We start from the raw sequence: 20637 nt of genomic DNA on the forward strand, positions 1-20637 counted from the left end.
ACTATTTTATGGAGTGTTTCTCATTAGGCATCGGATTAGTTGTGCATGTTAAATTAATTATGTATCATAAGCATGACTACCTCTCCTATGTTATGTGTAATGAATGGGGGCGAGTTTATTCATGTGTGAATAGTGATGGACTTTACATATTGATCGTGCTATTATGAGGGGGGGTGTGGATTATAAGATGCTTTATTTATAATCCTTTATTATGATGGATTGTGGAATTGATTCGGGTGTGACCGGCCGACCGTTATCTCGGTATCACACCCGCCGTAATGCTACCTTGGTGTGGATGTGAATCGGAGAATGAGAAGGTAGTGACCTCTGAATTAGGTACTATGGACTCAACCTCCGGGTTACACTCGCACAGTGTAGGAATATAAGCATGATCATTGCATTCATTGATTTTCAGTTGGCTAGGAGGGGATGTACCCAGTACTACGACCCTTTCAACAAGGGTGTAGGTGTCGGGCATACCCATGGGTCCCGACCGTATTTTGGGGTAGCCCACCGTGAAGTCATCGCCGTATTTTGGTGACGCAAGGATGGAGTTTGTATTGGGGCTCGAGGGCAACTCGTGAGTGGGTCCGGTCTCGCGGGTTTCCTTAGTAACATGGGGTTGACATGGTCGGAATACCATCCGTTATGACATCGTTATTGTCATCCATTTATGGCACAGTTATTGTCATTCATTTATGGCACCGTTATTTGCCATCCATTTATGGTATCGTTGGCCGATGATGCTCCCTGTGTTATTATAGTACTCGACCTGACTTAGAGTCTCATTATTAGGGGGGGAAAAAGTATCGGTTAAGAACATTCATGCATCAGGTGTGGTGGGCGTACTTTAGCATGCATTGATGATGTATCTATTTTATATATTGTGATTGGTTTGATCGCTCACTGGGCTTTGTAAACTTATCCCTCGGGAACCTTGTTTTTAGATGTGGACACAGGGACTGTCGATACTGTTGGAGGAGATTTGACGTTGTCCTCGAGTGAGGACTATGTGGTTTGGGGCGGTCAACCTGATGTAGAGCCGACGTCGGATTATCTTTGTGATGACTGCACCTAGGAGGGTTACTAGTTTGGACATGGGTATTGAACTTGGTTTGACTGTTTGGTACTTAGGGATCCGTGGATGATTGTAATAATGATTTGTACCTATTACTTTCTCTTGCCCTTCGGTATTTAGTACTGCTTATCTCTTTAAATGCTTTGTTGGTGTATGACTGAATTCTTTATATTACTTATATGGTATCACTTAGACTTCCTTATTTAAGGTGATCTGTATATGTAAATCCTTCCGCCAATCTCTGTTCTCTTCTTATTTTTTGAATAAGAAGCCAGGTTAATGTACATGTCACAGTGAGGAATGTCGATCCTACCATATAGCTTGGGATGTGGGGGTATTCCTGTCATACTTTCCATGGTCAAGAATTAGGGGTGTGACACTGCCAATCTCTTGACCTGAATAGCTTTGGCTATTCTTAGGCCTGCTATCAATGCTTCGTACTCTGCCTCATTGTTGGATACCAAAAACTTGAAGTGCAATGCGAACTGAATCTTGAAGCCTTTAAGACTTGTCAAAATGAAGCCTGCCCCACAGCCCTCTGAGTTGCTCGATCTGTCCACGAACATAGTCCAGGCTGGCTCTGGATTAGTCTCTACTTCCATATGGTTCTCTTGGTCTGGCACGTCCTCGTCCTAGGTATACTTGACCATGAAGTCAGCCAGGGCCTGGCCCTTTATGGCCGTCCTGGGCCTGTACTCGATCTAGTACTCGCTCAGTTCTACTTCCCATGTGATCAGCCTTCCAGACACATCAGGCTTATGGAGCACTTTCTTCAGCGGTTGATTAGTCATGACTGCTTTGGGTAGGCCTAGAAGTACGGCCTTAGCTTTCTGGCTGCCTTCACAAGAGCGAATGTGAGCTTCTCGATCCGGGGATAACGGGTCTCGGCGTCTAGCAGCATGTGGCTAGCATAGTATACTGGCCTCTTCACTCCATCTTCTTCTTTGACCAAGTTCACGCTCACTCCCACAGGCGACGTGGTTAAGTACATCAGTAGCTCTCCTTTGGGAATAGGTCGTACTAATAGGGGTGGATTGGCCAAGTACGTTTTCAAATCTTTGAGGTCCCTTTGGCAATCCTTGGTCCATATAAAGCCCTTCACATCCTTTAAATTCTTCAGAGTCTTGAAGAACGGTAGGCACCTATCTCCAGACCGCGACACGAACCTCGCTAAGGTAGCTATTCTTCCATTTAGCCTCTGCACCTCATGAACTGTCCTGGGAGGGCCCATCTCTTGGATGGCTCGTATTTTGGCAGGGTTGGCCTCAATTCCCCTTTGAGACACCATGTATCCTAGGAATTTTCCAGAGCTTACCCCGAAGGCACACTTAGCTGGATTTAGCTTCATCTGGTGAGCTCGCAGCACCTGGAACACCTCGTTCAGATTGGCCAGATAGTCCTCAGCCCATATGCTTTTTACCAGCATATCATCTGCGTATACCTCCATGTTCCTGCCAATCTAGGCTTTGAATAGTTTGTTCACCATTCTCTGGTAGGTCGCTCTAGCATTCTTCAGGCTGACAGGCATCACTAGGTAGCAAAAATTCTCCTGGTCTAAGCGAAATGCGGTGTACCTCTCGTACCCTTCTTTCATCAGGATCTAGTTGTATCTTGAGTACACGTCCATGAAACTTAGCCTCTCGTGCCCAGCAGTTACGTCTATCAGGATATCTATTCTTAGCAATGGGTACTCGTCCTTGGGGCAAGCCTTGTTGAGGTCAGAGTAGTCCACACACATCCTCCATTTCCCATTGGGCTTTGGCACCATTACCACGTTGGCCAACCAGGTAGGGAATTGTTCCTCTCTGATGAAGCCAGAGGCTTTTAGCTTCTCTATCTCTTCCTTCATCTCAACTTATCGCTTTGGGGCAAAGCTTCTTCTCTTTTGCTGGACTGGCTTCCTGGCTGGGTCCACATATAGGGCGTGCTCTACATGTGGCGAGGGATGCCTGGCATATCCACCGCTGACTAGGCAAACACGTTTTTATTTTTTTGGAGGAATGAGGTGAGCTCTCTTGCCTCTTCCTTCTTCAGTAGAGACCTAATCTTTAGAGTCTTCGCAGGGTCCTGGCCATCGATCGCGATCTCTACGAGCTCTTCGATCGGCTTGCCTTGCTGGTAGCGCTGGTCACCTTCACGATTGTCAGTGACGTCTATGGTATAGGCCGTTCATCTGCAATTGCCTTTGGTCTATTTCAGGAAAGCGGTATGGCACTCTCGATCTTTCTTCTGCTCTGTCCAGCGCTCCCCTATGCCATTGGGGGTGGAGAACTTGAGCTTAAGGTGTTTGGTAGAGACTACAGCTCCTAACTCGTTCAAGCTTAGCCTACCCAGGATTACATTGTAGGCAGTCGCGACCCGTACTACCATAAAGTTCACTTTTATGGTTTTTTGATAAGGGGCGGTTCCCACTGTCATCAAAAGCTCTATCGACCCCTCGATCGAGGCAGGCGCTCCCGAGAACCCATACAACAGTGCGGCCTCAGGTTTCAACTTGCCTGGCTCGAACCCAAACTGCAAGTAGGCATCGTACGACAGCATGTCGACCGATGCCCCTGTGTCCACCAAGATCCTGTGAAATGGCCTGTTGGCGATCACTGCCTGAACCATGACAGCAGTGTCGTGTGGCTAGCTTAGCCCCTCCATGTCTTCTTCAGAGAATGTGATTATGGGCTCGGTCCGTGCTTTTTTCTCAAGCATTTCGGCCACTGCTACAAACCTTGCCTTTGCTTTGGCCTTGCACGATGACTCCTGCCCTAGTCCCCCCAGGATGGTGAGGATGGCAGGTGCAGTAGAGGTGTTGGCTTCATTATCAATCCTTCTGACCTCCCAGCGGTCATCTCGTCGCTCTTCTCGATGATCTCGATCGTCTCCTCCCCTGGCTCTATCATCTCTCCTAGGGTCGTTCCTCATGGTTTCGTGACCTCTGGAGTTATCCTTTCCATCTTTTTTGACATAGCGCCTTAGATGGCCCTTTTGGATGACATCCTCTATCTCTCTCTTCAACTGTCTGTAGTCCTCAGTGTTGTGGCCGACATTCTTATGGAACTTGCAGTATTTCTTCTTGTTCTTATCCTCAGGCCTAGCAAACATCGTCCTGGGACATTGCAGCAAACCTCGATCGTACACCTCCATCTGGATCTTTGTCCTGCTTATGTTGAGAGGGGTATAATCTGGGCTCTGGTCTCGGTTTGAGTTCCGATCTGACCTCGCCCTCTTGGTGTCCTTCTTCTTTTCATCCTTCTCGCTCGCTCTCTTCTTCACTAGGGCCTTCAGATCCACGGTCTTTCGCGCCTTCATGATATCATGCATGTTGGTGTACTGGTAGCACCGATTAAGTAACTCTGGCATGGTGGTAACCGGATCGAGGGCAACCAATTTCACCAAATCGTGGTTGGTGATCCCATTGTGCAGGGCGTTGAACAACATGGTGTCATCCAGATCCTTGATCTCCAACACCTCTCCATTGAAGCAGGTGATATAGTCCCTTATGGACTCATCAGGTCGCTGCTTCACTGCTAGTAGGTTAGCAGCGGTCTTCTTTTGCTTGACGCTGCTCTGGAAGCGGTTGACGAACGCTTGAGCCAGCTCTGTGAAGTTCTTGATGGAGTTGGGCTTTAGTTTGGTGAACCAGAGGGTCGTTGGTCCCTTCAGGGAGGTAGGGAAGGAGCGACATGAGATGACGTCAGATCCGCCATACACCGTCATCATCGCATTGAAATAACTTATGTGATCAATTGGGTCGCTCTTTCCATCATAGTCTTCAAAGGTGGGAGGCTTGAAGCCTCGAGGTAATTTGGCTCTCATGATCTCCGCTGTGAAAGGGTGCTGACCGGGCCTGAAGCTTTCCTCGTAGGTCCTGCCCTTCTCCAGGGCCTCTAACTTGGTGTTGATTTCTCGGAGCTTATGACCAAGCTTGACCTGGTTGACTACAGGCTCCGCACTGGCATGCCGTACATTTAGCTCATCTCAGAGATCATGTCTGGCTGACTGCTGCTGGTTGACTTGCTTAGTATGAGCGTCTGAAGCATTGGAGTGATCGCGCTCTATTCTGCTAGGGGTCCTCCGATTGGTGGACACTGACTGCTCCACCACACGCGAGGGCCTGCTTCTGGTGGGCAGGTTTCTTGTACGGACAATCTGTGGTGGAGGTAAGTTTCTCCGAGAGGGGCATGATGACCCCACCCTACTCCCAGTTGCTCGCGCTTCATCTCTCGCGGGCCTCGGGTTCTACTGCGCAAGCCAGGGGAGTACCAGCGCTGGGGGCAGGATTAGTACCGGAGGCAGGGTTATCACAGTGATGATCGTCAGGTTGGCTGCCCTCAGGGCCTGTAGCTCCCTGAGGAACTTATTTTGATGGAGGACTTGCTGCTGTAGGTCCTGGATTTGGTCCACAAAGGCCGGATCATTTGGATCCACAATCATAGGGATAAATCCCCTCTGACAATGGTGGTGGGGGAGGTAGTGCCCTTGGGCCCAAGCTGGTTTCTCCCCCCTCAAGCACTATGCCCGGACCAGCCACCCTTGTTACTGCCGGCTAGGATCCTACCGTGGTTTCTATCACCGGTAATTGGGGTCTAATCGGTGCTGCAGTCGTTCACCGCAGGGTCTGCTTTCCAGCTTGCCCTCCCCTGCGGGTGCTCTTCGCAGCCCTGCGGGCGGTTAGATTTCCCACGGCTTGTGGAACTTCTATGTTGGTGAGAACTATATTTTGTTTGCCTGCCATGATCCTTGATCGATTGACTGGTAGAGGTTTTAGAGGCTTGCGATCGTCATTCCCACAGACGACGCCAATCTGTTGCATCAAGAAATTCACCGGAGCGCGCTCTACCTGCAAGATAAGATTAGCAGAGTACCGGGCGTCGCCGGTGATCTCACTCCGATGCTTAAGTTAGATCTCTGAGCAACAGATAATCAAGATAGAATTCAGCCTATGGTAATGCGTGTTACCTCTCTTACTTAAAGGTGGGTGATGGGCAGAATCGTGCCCTAATTAGAAAGCTAAATCCTCAGAGTGGAGTGAGAGCGTTTAGGAGTGATATGTGGGATGATGTTTATCCATAACTTCCCACGCGCCTGATTAGGTGCAACGTGGGCGAGAATCTTGAGCCATGCTGGCCCCTAGCAATCTTTACGTTGTTTACGCAAAATATGGAGGTCACCGCTCCTACCGCTAGCTGGGGCCAGGTTATTGTCATCTGGGTGTAGGCGCGATGCCCCCGGGTAGTGGTGCGAGCCAGACTGCGGCCTAGCGCCCTGCAGCGTACGTCGCTCGTTGGACTCTTCCAGGACGAGTTCGTTGGCTCGTGTTTCATCAGGCGTGGTCTTAGCCCTATGTAGACACTAAAATTTGTCATCCCCCAGCGATGATGACAACAAGACACGGACAGACATCGGTATCTCTCTCAAGGACTTTTGTCCCTACATCTAAACCAAATCACCCTAACATCCCTAAAATGGCTTATAAGACCCTTTTACCAAACGCTGAAGGAGGTACTGAAGAGTCAAAAGGGAGACAAAAACCGAAAAAGACCAAGCCCATGGGCCCAGACACACCCTGAACCCCAAAAATGGTCCATTTAGGCCCAAAAGGTGAAAAGAGGGGGACCACACTGTCCACGGCGCCATGGATAGTGTCGCACGGCACCGTGGAGGTCTCCCACGGCAAGGGTGTACGGAGCCACGATGCCACGGGGGTTTTCGATGTCAGCCTGCTGACGTCGTCCATTGCGCCGTGGAGAAGTCCCCCACGGCGCCGTGGAGCACCTATCCTGGCTAGGTTGTGGGGCACTCCCCCCTATAAATAGGAGGGTCCCCCTCCCCTCGTTTCACAGTTTTTCGAGCAGAGAGACCCTTCCAGCTCATTTTTTATCCCTTTTTTCCCCCAATGCTCTCCCTCTTGAGCGTCTGTTGGAGCGAGATTCCAAAGGCATGGGTAGATCCTTCGATTACCCACTCGAGTAAAGAGCGGTTCTTATCCCGCAATTTCATTATCCCGTCAGTGTACGGATAACGAACCCCTTTGTAGCCATTATTCTGTCTGCATACAGAGAACGAGAATCCCTTATATAGTCGTTGCTCTGCCCGAAGTGGGTGACGAAACCCATCTTATATAGTCCTTACTCTATCCTATAAGAAAGAGGCAAGCCGATCGTCCGTCTCCACCTGAGCCATGGGATATCACATATTTCGTATTTGGTGCATTTCCATTTATTTCTTGTATTTCTTGACAGGTATCTATCTCTTTCTTTCTTATTATTTTTGGCGTAATGTAGACAATTAAAGTAATTCGCTTTAGTGTACATAGTAAATGATTTCTTCTTTGTCATGATTAGTGCATCATAACATAGCTTTACATGTTAGTATATGATATATTGTTAAGGAAGAATATTCGAAAACAAGCATCTAGTAGAAAGATCGGTTTATCCGAGTGAGGTGGGTCTCTAACACCTTCCCACTCTCGTAACCTGACTACTTATCCTGAATCTCTGACCAGACCATATGGAATCACGTAGCCCCTTCCGCTAACCCCAGATGGGGCTACACCCATTGGGTCCTAGGCCCTAATCCTAGGTGGCGACTCCATTTCTTTATGAAGTATGATCCCAATCCCCATGATGATATATTGGAACGATATGCCATTATTCATCGAAGGCAATCCTTGTCGCCATAAGGCTGAGGAACCCTCATCACGGCGAGGACCACGGTACTTACACCTTGCCTTCGCGCCCTCACCAACTCGTTATCGCGGTGTCAGGTTTTTTGTCCCATCAACCCCATACTTAAAAAGGAGATCAATGGAAGAAGCATTGTTACAAATCAATTTCCCTATTTCATAACCTCATACTCATTGATTTGTAACAATTACCCTTACAACCATAAATTTGCTCACTATTATTGAAATCAATTCAATTATTCATAACCTTATACTCATTATTTTTTTATCAGTTTCATTCAGTTTAGGTTTTTCAGTTTGTTATCGGTCGGTCCGGTGGGGTCTAGTTTTCAGCCGGTCCTGTCATACCCTACTCCAAAACCAATCCAATAAGGATCGGTTCGGTTCAATCTTGAGTTTTTTCGATCGGTCTTAACGGTTCGGACTAGGTTTTGACACCCTTAAATGGGTGCATGCAGTTGATTCTTGGGGTTACTGCAGAACTACCCATCTATTTTGCACAGTATGAGGATTGAAGGCCAAAGGACCACTGCCATCGAGATACTGGAACATGTCATTGGAAAGTAACCTACTATGTCATTGTGTTGTCTTTAAGGAGCCGTTTGAACTCGGTTTAGAGGCTCACTCGTTTCTCCGTTGACAGTGGGGATCAAAGCTTCCTCTTTTTGGGGGCCCAGTACTTCAGTACCCTTTGGTTCAATTGTTCAAAACTGGTGTTCTATTCAGTGAGGACCAGTTGAGGAGTGAAGGTGGTGATTGGAGAGGGAAGTTAAAGGGAAGTGAGGGTAAAAATGTCAAATAACTTAGGTGGGTGAAGGACGGGTACTGTTTTGGTTAATTTTGTAATACCCAAACTCACAATTTGGATAATTCCATTAACATAAAGATTGGGTGGACAATTTTGTAGACTCAATTCCAATATGAGTTAATCTATTAATTTTTTTAATAAAAAATCACATCTATGTTGATGTCCCTGCATGGGCTCTCATTAGTCACACGTTGATGTAGCCCTACATAACAGGCACTGATCTCGTGCCCAAAATTGTTATATATATATTAATTACATCATTATATATTTTATAGTATAACTTAAAATAGGGTCGGGCCGGGCCAGGCCAGGCCAGGCTTAACCCAAGGCCTCAAACCTGGTCTGACCCGACCCTGACTCAGGGTCAGAAATTTCCAACCCTAAGTCCCTAACCTGCCCTCAGGGCCAAATATCTCAGCCTAGACCCAGTTCGAGCTCACGGTGGATTTAGGCCGACAGGGCCAAACTTGCACCCCACGGATTGAAGTCATCCTACCATCTAATTGCCAAAAGCTTTGCAAGAGATCCGACGGTCAAGAAATTATACTTCCATACGCTTCTATGGGTACAAATGTACAATAAGTTTCCCCCGGTGCAACTAGCAGCAGTTATACACGTGAAAATCACGATCGTAGGGAAAACGGACAATGGCATGGCAAAACTGCCAAACTGCTGTGCTCTGCAGACTCCCGAGGCGATTGTAACTATCAAGGCCACGTTGCAGGTACAAGAAATAAAAAGTATAAAGAAAACGAAAAAGGTCTAGGGCACCAAGCTTTCAACACAAAACAGTGATAATGCAGTAAAGCCCCACAACCGCTCCACTTCTCTCCTCCTCCCCTCCCCCCCCCCAACCTCAGCCGGCCATTCAAATTCTGAAATTCCAAACTTATTTCTTTCTCTCTCTCTTTCTGAGGTTGTTCCTCCTGTTCACTTCTCCATTCTCCAACAAGAATAGACAAAAATAAGGTCGAATCGAAAGAACATCTTCACATCCTCCAGAGCATAAGCGATCGATCACAAAGTACTCGTAAGTTTTATTTATGCTTTGCTTTCTTATGAAGATCTGATGATTTTTAATCGGAACTGAATTACTGATTCTTTTCCTTTACATCTCCGCCTCTTTGTTCTAGTTATTATACATCCCTCTCGCAAGCACATTTACTGTTTAATTAATCGTATTCATCGATTATTCTCATGCTTTTGGTTTTGGTAAGTTGACTGTAAGTTATACTCATTCTTTTGTAGCTTCAGATTTGAAATCATAAAATCAGATCATATAGTTTTTTCTGGAAATTCCAATATTTGGAGTGCTACCTGAGCCCTTTCATTTTCAGACAAAAGTAATGCGCATTTTAGATTCCCAGAATGATCCCCTTTCCCTACGGAAATATCCTTAGCTTTTACTACTAATTTGTGCCGGCGTGTGGCCATGGTTCATGCATAGACACTAGACTTCTCTGTTAGGATGTCATTTTAATTAAATTAATATTAAATAAATCCTAATATCTGTCCTCTTCAATTTTCAGATTCTCACAGCCTGGCACCTTTGCAATCTCTCTAAATCTTAATTCTTAAGATTGTAATTAGGAAAAAAAGTCCTCTATTGGGTTAGTGTACGGACCACGCCATACACAAAGAGGGGTCAAATGACCGCCCCACACCCCAAGAAAAACTGAAAATGAATAAGGTGAGGCATCAATCATCAGTGATTGTTGGGTGCAGTTAGATCCGGCTCTCTCCACGGAGCCCACAATCAGGGGTATGTCTGGGCATCCAAGGGTTGGCTGTGTCACACACATTTCAACGTACACCCTCTTAGTCATTGGGATATGTACGATACAACCCAACGGCTGATGCTTCTCTAGGCAATCCTTGTGCGCTGGCTCCCTGAAGAGGAGCCCAATCTGGGTGGAGATTGCATTCGTACCTGATCTTTTCTTCTCCTTATACACAACTTATAAAAGGCATTTTAAGGATTGTTGGATTGTTAAAAGACATAAATGCCCACTGTTTCACATGTATTGCACTTGCCCACGTTCCTAATGAATTACTGACTTAAAAAGGCCACTTATTTTTAATAAAAAAAAAAAAAAAACTTATTTGCGCAACCTATGATGTCATAACAACGTATAGTATAATGCTACTTGTCACTATAGAATCTTTTTAATCGTTTTGCTAAATGGCCCCAGTATAGAGTCAATTAGCCATTTTTGTAGTCATTAAAGGCACTGCTAAGTGCTTAACTATACGAATCTCCCTCCCTCTTTTGGTACCTGTATTACCCTCGACTCCTCCATGTAACAGGGTAGCGTCTTGAGATGACGTCACAATACCCGGCCGATATCGATTCCGGCGCCGCAGACTCCGTCACGTTGTCACCAAGATCGGACAACCCGCCGCCGCCGCCGCCGCCGCCTTCTTCACAGAGGCAACATGAGGAGCTGCATCCACGTGTCCGTTTCATGTGCAGTTTTGGCGGTCGGATCCTGCCACGTCCTCATGACAACCAGCTCCGATACGTCGGAGGGGACACGCGAATCGTCGCCGTCAGTCGTTCCTCCAAGTTCTCAGCACTCCTCGTCAAGCTGTCGAAATTCTCCGGCAACACCGACTTCACAATCAAATACCAGCTCCCCAACGAAGACCTTGACGCCTTGATTACCGTCTCCACCGACGAAGACGTCGAGAACATGATGGAAGAGTACGACCGCCTAACCCACGGCTCCAACTCCAAAACTGCTCGCCTTCGCCTCTTCCTCTTCCCCATCAACGTCTCCAGCTCCAGCAGCCTTAGCTCCATCATCGACGGTCAATCTAAGCGCGTTCGCGAGCAATGGTTCTTCGACGCAATCAACGGCGCTGTAGGCGTTGTATCCACCACGCCCTCTTTGGAGCGCGGCCGCTCCGAAGTCTCCTCTATCCTCTCCGAAGTCCCTGATTACCTCTTTGGCTTTGATAACTCAGACGAGTCGCGCGACCCCAAATCGAAAGCAAATGTATCCGTTTCCGATCCTAGTTCGCCGGCCCGGGTGCCTTCTCCTCCCTACAGCTCAACCTCATTGGCACCCTGCGTTGAATCAATACCTGATCTACCACCCGTCAAGACAAAAATAGAGGACCCAATTCCTGTAGAGGAATCAAAGGAAAGCCAGATCGATGGTTTCAAGGAGACTGGGGAACAAACGATTTCACGTCAAATCGGATACACAGATAACACTACGTGGCAGCACTTTCCGGCAAGTCACTTTCCTGGTCCGGCAATCCAACCGGTACCTGTCTACTACGTGCTCGGTCCGGTTCCGCTTGGTAAAGTCCCCGCTGCAGTAGTTCCGGTGTCGGCAACTTACATTCAGAGATTCCCAGTGGGGTTCCACCATACAGTTCAAGGTGTGGGTCAGGTGTATGGTGTGAAGGCGGTTACGGCTGTGGAAGCTTATAATTATCCACCAGCACCAACTGGAGTGATACCGGAAGTGTTGAACCAGCAGGCGTACTACACGGAGAGAAATCCAAGAGTGATTCCGTCTTACCCTGCTGCTGCTGTGGTGGTTCCATCTGTGCCCGACTTGCAGGCGACTACTTCTGAGACAATGACTGGCCGCGTTTCTCAGCCTCAATGATATTTACAGATTTTGGTCTCCACTATTGTGAGCGTTCGGCTCAAAATGGTTAAAAGTGGGGCTGGATGATCTATTACAAGTTGTAAATCGCAGATGAGATTTTTTTTTTTTTTCTTTTTCAATATTTTTCTGTAACAGCATTTGGGTTTTCACTTTTCAGTGTGAGAAAAATTGCTGAATTCTACATATATTCTTCAAAAAGATAATTAGGCTCTGATTGGTAAACATTTTTGGAATTGAATTTTTAATTTTTGATTGATTTGTTTCGTACATTACCAAAAAAAACATTGATTTGATCGTCCCACCAGTCACCACCATCCACCATCCAATCTAATTATGATTCTTTAGAGCATTTTTTCGAGCTCGAGAAAAAATAAATTTGGTCAATGATCTCCACCGCATGTACGATACTGTATCATAGGGGAATTTTTTTTTTTTTTAAAGTAAAATACCATTGGGGAATTGGAGAGGATTCAAATCTAAAGAATCACATGATTAGGGAAGAAAGAGAATTTGGACATGGTGTATATTCTTTATCCTATTATAAATGTTCTACTATAAGTTTACTTGAATATGGAATCAGGCTGGGATGGGCCCCATGCTGGATAGAGCCTATCTAACCTAAAATCCTAGTCTTTCTTATAAATACTAGCTGGAGGCAGCAACTTGTTTATTCCAAACTTGATATGCAGGGTGTATTGTTTTATACAACCTTGTGTTTAAACCCTAATACCCTAACATTCTTAAAGCAATACAAGAATTTTTTCCTATTGTCTGTGTTACCTATTCGGATTTCGGAAACATGGTTCTGGCTTGCGTAATCATTTTTGGTGTTTTGTCTTCAACGTTTTTTGATTGATAAAAGGAAGTCTGAAGAATTTTCTTTTTCGATCGTGCGTCATGGTTCTGGCTTGGTCTATCGATTTTGGTCTTTTATCTTCAAAGGTTTGCCAGAAAGCTTTGAAAAAACCTTTGATTGATTGTTTAAAAAAAAAGGGACAAAAGCAAGTCTGCAGATTTGCAAGAAAGCTCTGACAAAAGCTAAAGCAAGTCTGCAAGTTTTGGTGCTTTATTTAATTGTTCCAAATAAGAAAAAGGGTTTTGGGGACCTTGCGTGTCACACCCCAAACCACCCCCTGGGAGGATTGAGTAGGTGACCCGAATTGCATAACGGTAATCCGCCAAACCCCATGGATCTAAAAGCAGTTATTACATTCACGGTCCCACATTCATCACTTTACCATAAGCAAGATCAGAGTGCTGCAGATAATCTATAATTATAACAAGAAAGAAAGCGTAGCGATACAGGAATGATGGTGATATATATACATAAAAGAGTTTTGAAACATTCCCTCCCAGATACAACCCACGACTGAAAGATAAAGCTGATAAAGCTAGAAGGAAATACATATATATATATATATACAGGATGAGATAACTCAACCCCAAAAAAGAAAAGAAAACTAGAACTGCACCACAAGCAAGACAGGGATAAACTCCTAACAAAAACAAAAAGGAGTCCCCAAGACAAAAAGCATCAAGTACACTCCTCACTGGTCTTCATCAATGACCACCGAAAATGCACGTATCATCGGCACGACCTCCGTCGGGGTCCACACCAATATCATCATAACAAGTAGGGCTCTCATCCTCGTAACGAGCCTCCATGCCACAGTGGCATCCACCTACAGAATCATCTAGAAGAAAACATGTAAAACAGAGTGTGTGCCCCACCGAGCTTGTGAGCAAAACATATCATCATGCATGCACATGCAGCCACAATCCACATGATCCTACATGATATGCAAGTTCAGATTATTTATTAGCCACCTAACAATACAGCTAAGTCAGTTTCGTTTTACTACAATCCCCAATACATGTATCCTTGGTGTGGGCTTGGTTACCCTTTCCCGCGATACACCCATTGAGTTGTCGGAGAGGACCAGCCGGCTCCAGCATCTCCCTACCCAGGTCAGCCCGATCGGCCCTCCGAATTAACTCGTATGAGGTAACCGACTCAATATATAATCACCTTTTTGGTGCTTCCCGACATGTAATTCGAGGATAAACTTTATGTGTGGCACTCAGCCAAAAATTCACCTATTGGTGCTTCCCGAGCTTGTAGCTCGAGGCTTCTCGATAAATTTGCCATGGGTTTTATGGTAGTCCTCAAAGTTATCCAAGACCATAACCCCTATTGGCAAGGGTGCGTAGCACGGGTGATGAAACTCTAGCCCCATGTCTATATGGCATCGTATAAGTCAGGCGGTGTCAACCGTATCCCATACTATGGGCTACCACCGGCCTCATTTCCAAGCCGACTACGGCATCTAATCTAACATTCATAGTCATCATGTAAGAATTACAGTGCTGATCAACAGACAATCAATGTGTAGTAATTTTGAGTAATTGAATAAAATTTAAATAACATAGCATTTATAATTTAAGAATTTAATTGCCGGCATAGTAATACAGTTACACATACATATATGATAATACTTCACTCACCTGGGTCTAGTTCTATGAACTCAGTTGCAAAATCAGTTCCGGCTGCAGTCTGGCTGTAGGCCTCGAGCACAGGATCAAATCCTAGATATAAATAAAAAATTGTTATTTAATATTCCAAACTATTTTTGGAGGTCCTAGGGTTGATCTAAGCTCACTGGGTTGACCCGGTGTATAGTTGGTCTTCATTTGGAATTCTCTGGGCCTTGCATTGGGCCTTAGGCCTATGTCTCGGTGCATCATCTAGAGTTGGTGGCCTAGGGGCAGAATGGTCATTTTCTACTTTAGTACATGATCCTAGGTCATATTAGTCTTACAATACTGTCCCCAACTTGACAGTGCTGCAGGACCAACACAGGCAGGGTTTCCAAGTCCTGCGGGACCCACTTGGGTTCCCAAAGCATTCCCACATATGGACAGATATAGGAAGGGGCTTTCTGGTCATTTTCCATCTTCCTATACTGACTCATGGCCCCAGGGTGAAGATCCCCAACTCAGATCAGCAAAATTACCAAATTCCATTCACTGGGCGATGTTTGCATTGCCCAGAGCTTGTAAAAATGTGAACAGGCTGAGATTCCAAGGTTGCTAGCCATGGGCAGTGGCCACATCATTCCCCCATGCATGTTAGGGCATCATGGACCCCCCAGGGGTGTTCTTCACACTGGACACCTTGGATTTTTACCTGGGCCCACCACTTAGCTGCCAGAGGCTGCCCAAACAACCCAGTGAATAGTAACCCACGATTTCTCCAGTTACAGAACTTGGTTTTAGCTACATGCAAGGCTGGATTCAAGTGTAAAATGATAATCCAAAGCTGCTACCACCTAAGGTTAGGTTCCATGCAGCCAGGACAAGAAATCAGGACTCCAAACAGCCTGTTCTCAGTGTAACTTAGCAGTACAGCCAGACACAGCCTGGTTTCGGTTCCAGAGGTAAAAATAGATGTATAAATCCTTATAAGAACCTCAGATCTTCCATGCTTCATGCTTGCATGGCAGATCTAAGATGGTCCATGGCAGTCCCCAGCTGTTCTGGGTTGCCAATGGCAAGAAATCCATTAAAACCACAAAGATCCAAAGAGAAACATGGAGAACAGCATCATAGTAGGGTGTAAGTTCAAAGTCTTATACCTGAACCATGTTGAAGATGGATGCTGGGGCAGGTCTGAGCTGAGGTGTGGTCTCCTCCCTCTTCTCCTTCTCTTTTCTTCTTCTTTTTCCTCTCTTTTTTCTCTTTTCTTTCTTCTCCCTTCCCCCATGATTTGAACAGTAGCCAAGGGTCTAAAATGAACCCAAGGCACTGGGATTTATAGCCCAACCCTTGACTAGGATCTGTTTGGTTGCTAAGGCTTGTTTCAAAAATGCATTTTTGACTACATTCTCAGCCATTTTGGGCACTCAAGTGGGGTCCATAGTGATCCAGGGGTATGAGGTGGTCCCTCAGACTCCCCTTATCCTATGGAGGGTGACCATATACTATATGGGTGGTCCCCACAATTTAAATCCTTTAAATAATGTTGTTTTGCACTCTGGGCGATGACTCTGGGTGATGTCTACATCGCCCACTGCATCCCCTAGAGATTTCAGCAAGGCTAAAACTCAATGGGTTTGCATAGGGGTTCGACCCAGGGTCAGAGCCTTGTACCCACATGTCACTTAGGGTCTTTTATACACATTTCCAGGGGTGGGACCCATAGTTATGAAGAGGAGAGAGAATACCTGAAGTCCAGGCAATACATTATGCTATGAGCTGTGCAGTTCAAAGGTCAGTGATCCATCTACTGGCAGGCATATAGGAAGACATGCTCAGGGTTCCTTCATCAATTTCAATCACTGGAGTGATACTCCATAGTGTGCTTGGGTGCTAGGTCAGGGGTTCCTGTCCTTCAGTCAAGATTTCAGTCAGTCAGGGGCAGGGTTTGACATTTCTCCCCACCTTACAAAAATTTCATCCTCAAAATTTGATTACCTTGAAATTCAAAGAGTTGGGGATACTTTTTCTTTATTTCTTCTTCACGTTCCCATGAAGCTTCTTCTATGGGATTGTTTCCCCATCGAACCTTTACGAAGGCGACCGTGCGGTTACGAAGATTGTGCTCCTTTCTATCCAATATCTCTGTAGGCTGTTCTTTGTAGGTCATATCTACGTCCAACTATTCAGGTTCAGTTGATACTACATGTGTCGGGTTGTTGATGTATTTCCTTAGCATTGACATACGAAAAACTTCATAGGCGCCTTGCAAAGATGGTGGTAATGCCAGCCGGTATGCTACGGGTCCTACTTTGTTGAGGATTTCATAAGGATCGATGAATCTTGGGCTCAGTTTACCTTTCTTGTTGAATCACAGCAAACCGTTTGTGGGAGACACTCAAAAGAACACCTTTTCCCTGACTTCAAATTCAATCTCCTTCCTTCGATTATCCACATAACTCTTCTATCTTGACTGGGCTACCTTGATTTTCTCTCTTATGACATCCACCTTGTCACATGTTGCTTATATCCTTTCTGGCCCGAGATATCTTTGCTCACCGACCTCATCCCAATACAATGAGGTTCGGCACTTCCGGCCATAAAGTGCTTCAAACTGTGCCATGCCAATGGTGGAGTGATGACTATTATTGTATGCAAATTCCACCAGAGGTATGTGAGCATCCCAACTGTCTTTCATTTCCAAAATACAGGCTCTGAGCATGTCCTCCAGAGTCTGGATAGTTATTTCTGACTGTCCGTCCATCTACGGATGGAAGGCTGTACTAAGATTCAGTTGAGATCCCAATGCCTTTTGTAAACTCCTCCAAAACCTTGAGGTAAATCGAGGATCTCTATCAGATACTATACTGACAGACACTCCATGTAAGCAGACTATATTTTCAATATATAGCTGGGTAAGCTTCTCCATTGAATAACTTATCTTGATTGGTATAAAGTGAGCTGCCTTTGTCAGTTCATCTATAATTACCCAAATCGCATTCATGCCCTTCCTGGTGTTGGGTAGATTTGTCACGAAATCCATAGTAATCCTTTCCCACTTCCATTTAGGTATAGGAAGTGGTTGCAACAATCCATACAGTCGGTGTCTCTCTGCTTTTATTTGTTGACAGGTGAGGCACTTGGACACGTATATCGCTATGGTTTCTTTCATCTCAATCCACCAGTAGTACTTTTTTAGATCCTTGTACATCTTCGTTCTTCTGGGGTGAATTGTATAGGGTGAGTTGTGTGCCTCTTTATGGATTCGGTCTTGGACATCATAATCATCAAGCACGCACAATTTGTCTCAAAACTTCAGTGCACCATCATGGGCCAATGAAAAATCTAGGTCCTTATAGATTCCTTATTGTACTTCCCAAATAATCTTGGCCAACTCGGGATCCAATGGTTGCTTCATAATTACCTCCTCTCGTATCGACGACTATAAATCCATAGCTGCTAGTTGTATAGCCGTTCCTTCGATCACGAGTTCTAAATCAAGCTTCCGAGCTTCTTTATACAATTGTTCGCTTACAACCAAGGAAGCGAGGGATGCAGTCTGAGATTTTCTACTTAACGCATCCGCAACAACGTTGGCCTTGCCGGGGTGGTACTGGATTTCACAGTCGTAATCCTTCACTAGATCTAACCACCGCCTCTGTCTCATATTCAGCTCCTTCTGAGTAAAGAAATGCTTCAGACTCTTGTGATCGCTGAAGATTTCGCTCTTTTCACCATATAGGTAATGCCGCCATATCTTTAATGTGAAGACTGTTGCCAATTCTAAATCATGAGTGGGGTAGTTTTTTTTGTGTTCCTTCAATTGTCTAGAGGCGTAGGCAACCACTTTACCTTTTTGCATTAGGACGCCACCCAATCCTATCCTGGATGCGTCAGTATATACCACCATTCCTCCTGTGCCATTCGGAATGGTCAAGACTGGAGCTGTCACCAATCGGTTTCTCAATTCCTGAAAACTTTTCTCGCATGCTTCATTCCATTCAAATTTGGCGCCCTTCTTTGTTAGTTTTGTCATAGGTGCCGAGATGCGCAAGAAATTTTCAATAAATCGGAGGTAGTACCCTGCCAAACCTAGGAAACTTTGAATCTCAGTGACACTCTTTAGAGTCTCCCACTCGAGAACTGCTTTCACCTTACCTGGGTCTACTTTGATACCGTCCTCGGTGCTGATGTGTCCCAGGAATCCAATTTGATGTAGCCAAAATTCACACTTGTTGAACTTGGCATAAAGTTGGTGTTCCCACAACCGCTGCAACATAAAGATAAGGTGTCAAGTGTGCTCTTCCTCACTCTTGGAGTACACCGGAATATCATCAATAAACACAATGATGAACTTATCCAACACGTCATGGAATACCCTGTTCATCATGTCTATGAACGCTGCTGGGGCGTTGGTTAACCCGAACGATAAAACCAAGAATTTATAGTAGCCGTATTGAGTTCTAAACGCCGTTCTGTGAATGTCGCCGCTCTTGATCTTCAGTTGATGGTATCCCGACCTAAGATCAATCTTGGAGAAAACTCTCACTCCTTGTAGCTAGTCAAATAGGTCATCGATGCGTGGCAACGGATATCGATTATTGATGGTCAGCTTATTCAGCTCGCGGTAGTCAATACACAGCCGCATACTACCATCCTTCTTCTTCACGAACAGCACGGGTGCTCCCTAGGGTGATACGCTGGGTCGTATAAATTCCTTCTTCAATAGGTCTTGAAGTTGGACCTGCAACTCCTTCAGTTCGATTGGTGCCATTCGATATGGTGCCTTGGATACCGATGCTGCACTAGGAGTTAGATCAATTGCGAACTCTATGTCACGATCAGGCGGTAGCTGGGTCAGATCTTCTGGAAAAACATCAGGAAATTCTCTGACGACGTCAAGTTCCTCCAAGGGTTTTATCTTTGCCTCCGTGTCTATCGCAACGACCAAAAAGCCTTGGCATCCTTCGTCTAACAACTTTTACGCCTGGAGGGTAGATAAGGTTATCCTTCTGGGTTTCCTTTTTGGTTCACTTTGATAGGTGAAAATTGACCCATCTTCCATTTTGAGTACAATTTTCTTTTCCGCACATATGATATTTGCACTATAGGCGGATAGCCAATCCATACCTAATATCATGTCAAAATCCTTCATATCTAGCTTTATCAGCCGTGCGGTTAAGTTCTTTCCACAAATTTCTACCTGACAGGGGTCATAGACTTCTTCCAAGTTCATGACACTGGCCATCGGTGTACTGACTACTAACTCATGCCTGATGTCTCTCGGTTGATCTTTCATCCTACTTATAAAGGTGGTGGAAACAAAAGAGTGGGATGTGCCCAAGTCGAATAATGCTCGTGCAAGTATGGTTGAGACACTCAGGGTACCTAGGGTTTGTACCAATCTCAATTTTGAGTCCCGTCTCAAATTTCTTTGCCTTACTAACTTCCCCTCTCAGGTGCTCTGGAGCGAAATGAAACAGGTCTTCAAACCGTTGTTGGTAATCCAACACTGATTTGGTCCCTTGCACCAGTGCGGTGAACTCATCTTCTTTCCTATCCCTGAAGTCCTCTAGGAAGTAGTTCTTAAAGAAAACTTCTTTAAATTGCTCCCACATGGGATTCGGGTGAATGACTTCTAAATTGGGCTTAGTAGCCTTCCACCAAGCTTCAGCCTCATTCTGTAACTGATAACTTGCACATATCACCTTCTGCGCATCCGTGCACTCGAGCACTTCAAACGCCTTCTCTAGGGCACTAATCCACCATTCCGACTACATTGCCTCGAAAGTTATCTTGGAAAACGTGGAAGGTTGGAGTTTCTTGAATCTCTCCATAACCTTGGCGGTAGAGTTTTCCGCTAAGTGTTGAAGCACAGGTGGAGGAAATAGTACTGGCCGATTGGGTGATGGAGGTGGTGCCACACGCTTATGCATCATGGTTGCAAACTGCGTAGACATCTGACAAATCAATT

At 45.5% G+C, this 20637-nt stretch overlaps 2 protein-coding genes across 4 annotated transcripts; one reads left to right on the forward strand and one right to left on the reverse strand.

Moving 5' to 3' along the window:
• Nucleotides 1–3706: 3706 nt before the first annotated feature.
• On the reverse strand, nt 3707–4786 carry LOC122650226. Its single transcript, XM_043843575.1, has one exon. It carries the CDS (start codon nt 4784–4786, stop codon nt 3707–3709), a length of 1080 nt encoding a protein of 359 aa, XP_043699510.1.
• A 6090-nt stretch (nt 4787–10876) lies between these two features.
• Nucleotides 10877–12224, forward strand: LOC122641211. Of its 3 annotated transcripts, XM_043834507.1 has the most exons (3): nt 10877–11625; nt 11662–11754; nt 11785–12224. In XM_043834507.1, the coding sequence occupies exons 1-3, from the start codon at nt 10884–10886 to the stop codon at nt 12183–12185; spliced, it is 1236 nt and encodes a 411-aa protein (XP_043690442.1). In that variant the 5' UTR covers nt 10877–10883; the 3' UTR covers nt 12186–12224. The 3 variants fall into 3 exon arrangements, with proteins under 3 accessions (XP_043690442.1, XP_043690441.1, XP_043690440.1); XM_043834506.1 differs by having other exon boundaries at nt 10877–11628; nt 11665–12224; XM_043834505.1 differs by having other exon boundaries at nt 11662–12224.
• Nucleotides 12225–20637: the final 8413 nt, after the last annotated feature.

Source organism: Telopea speciosissima, chromosome 1 (genome assembly GCF_018873765.1).
Source record: "Telopea speciosissima isolate NSW1024214 ecotype Mountain lineage chromosome 1, Tspe_v1, whole genome shotgun sequence".
Taxonomy (NCBI): Eukaryota; Viridiplantae; Streptophyta; class Magnoliopsida; order Proteales; family Proteaceae; genus Telopea; species Telopea speciosissima.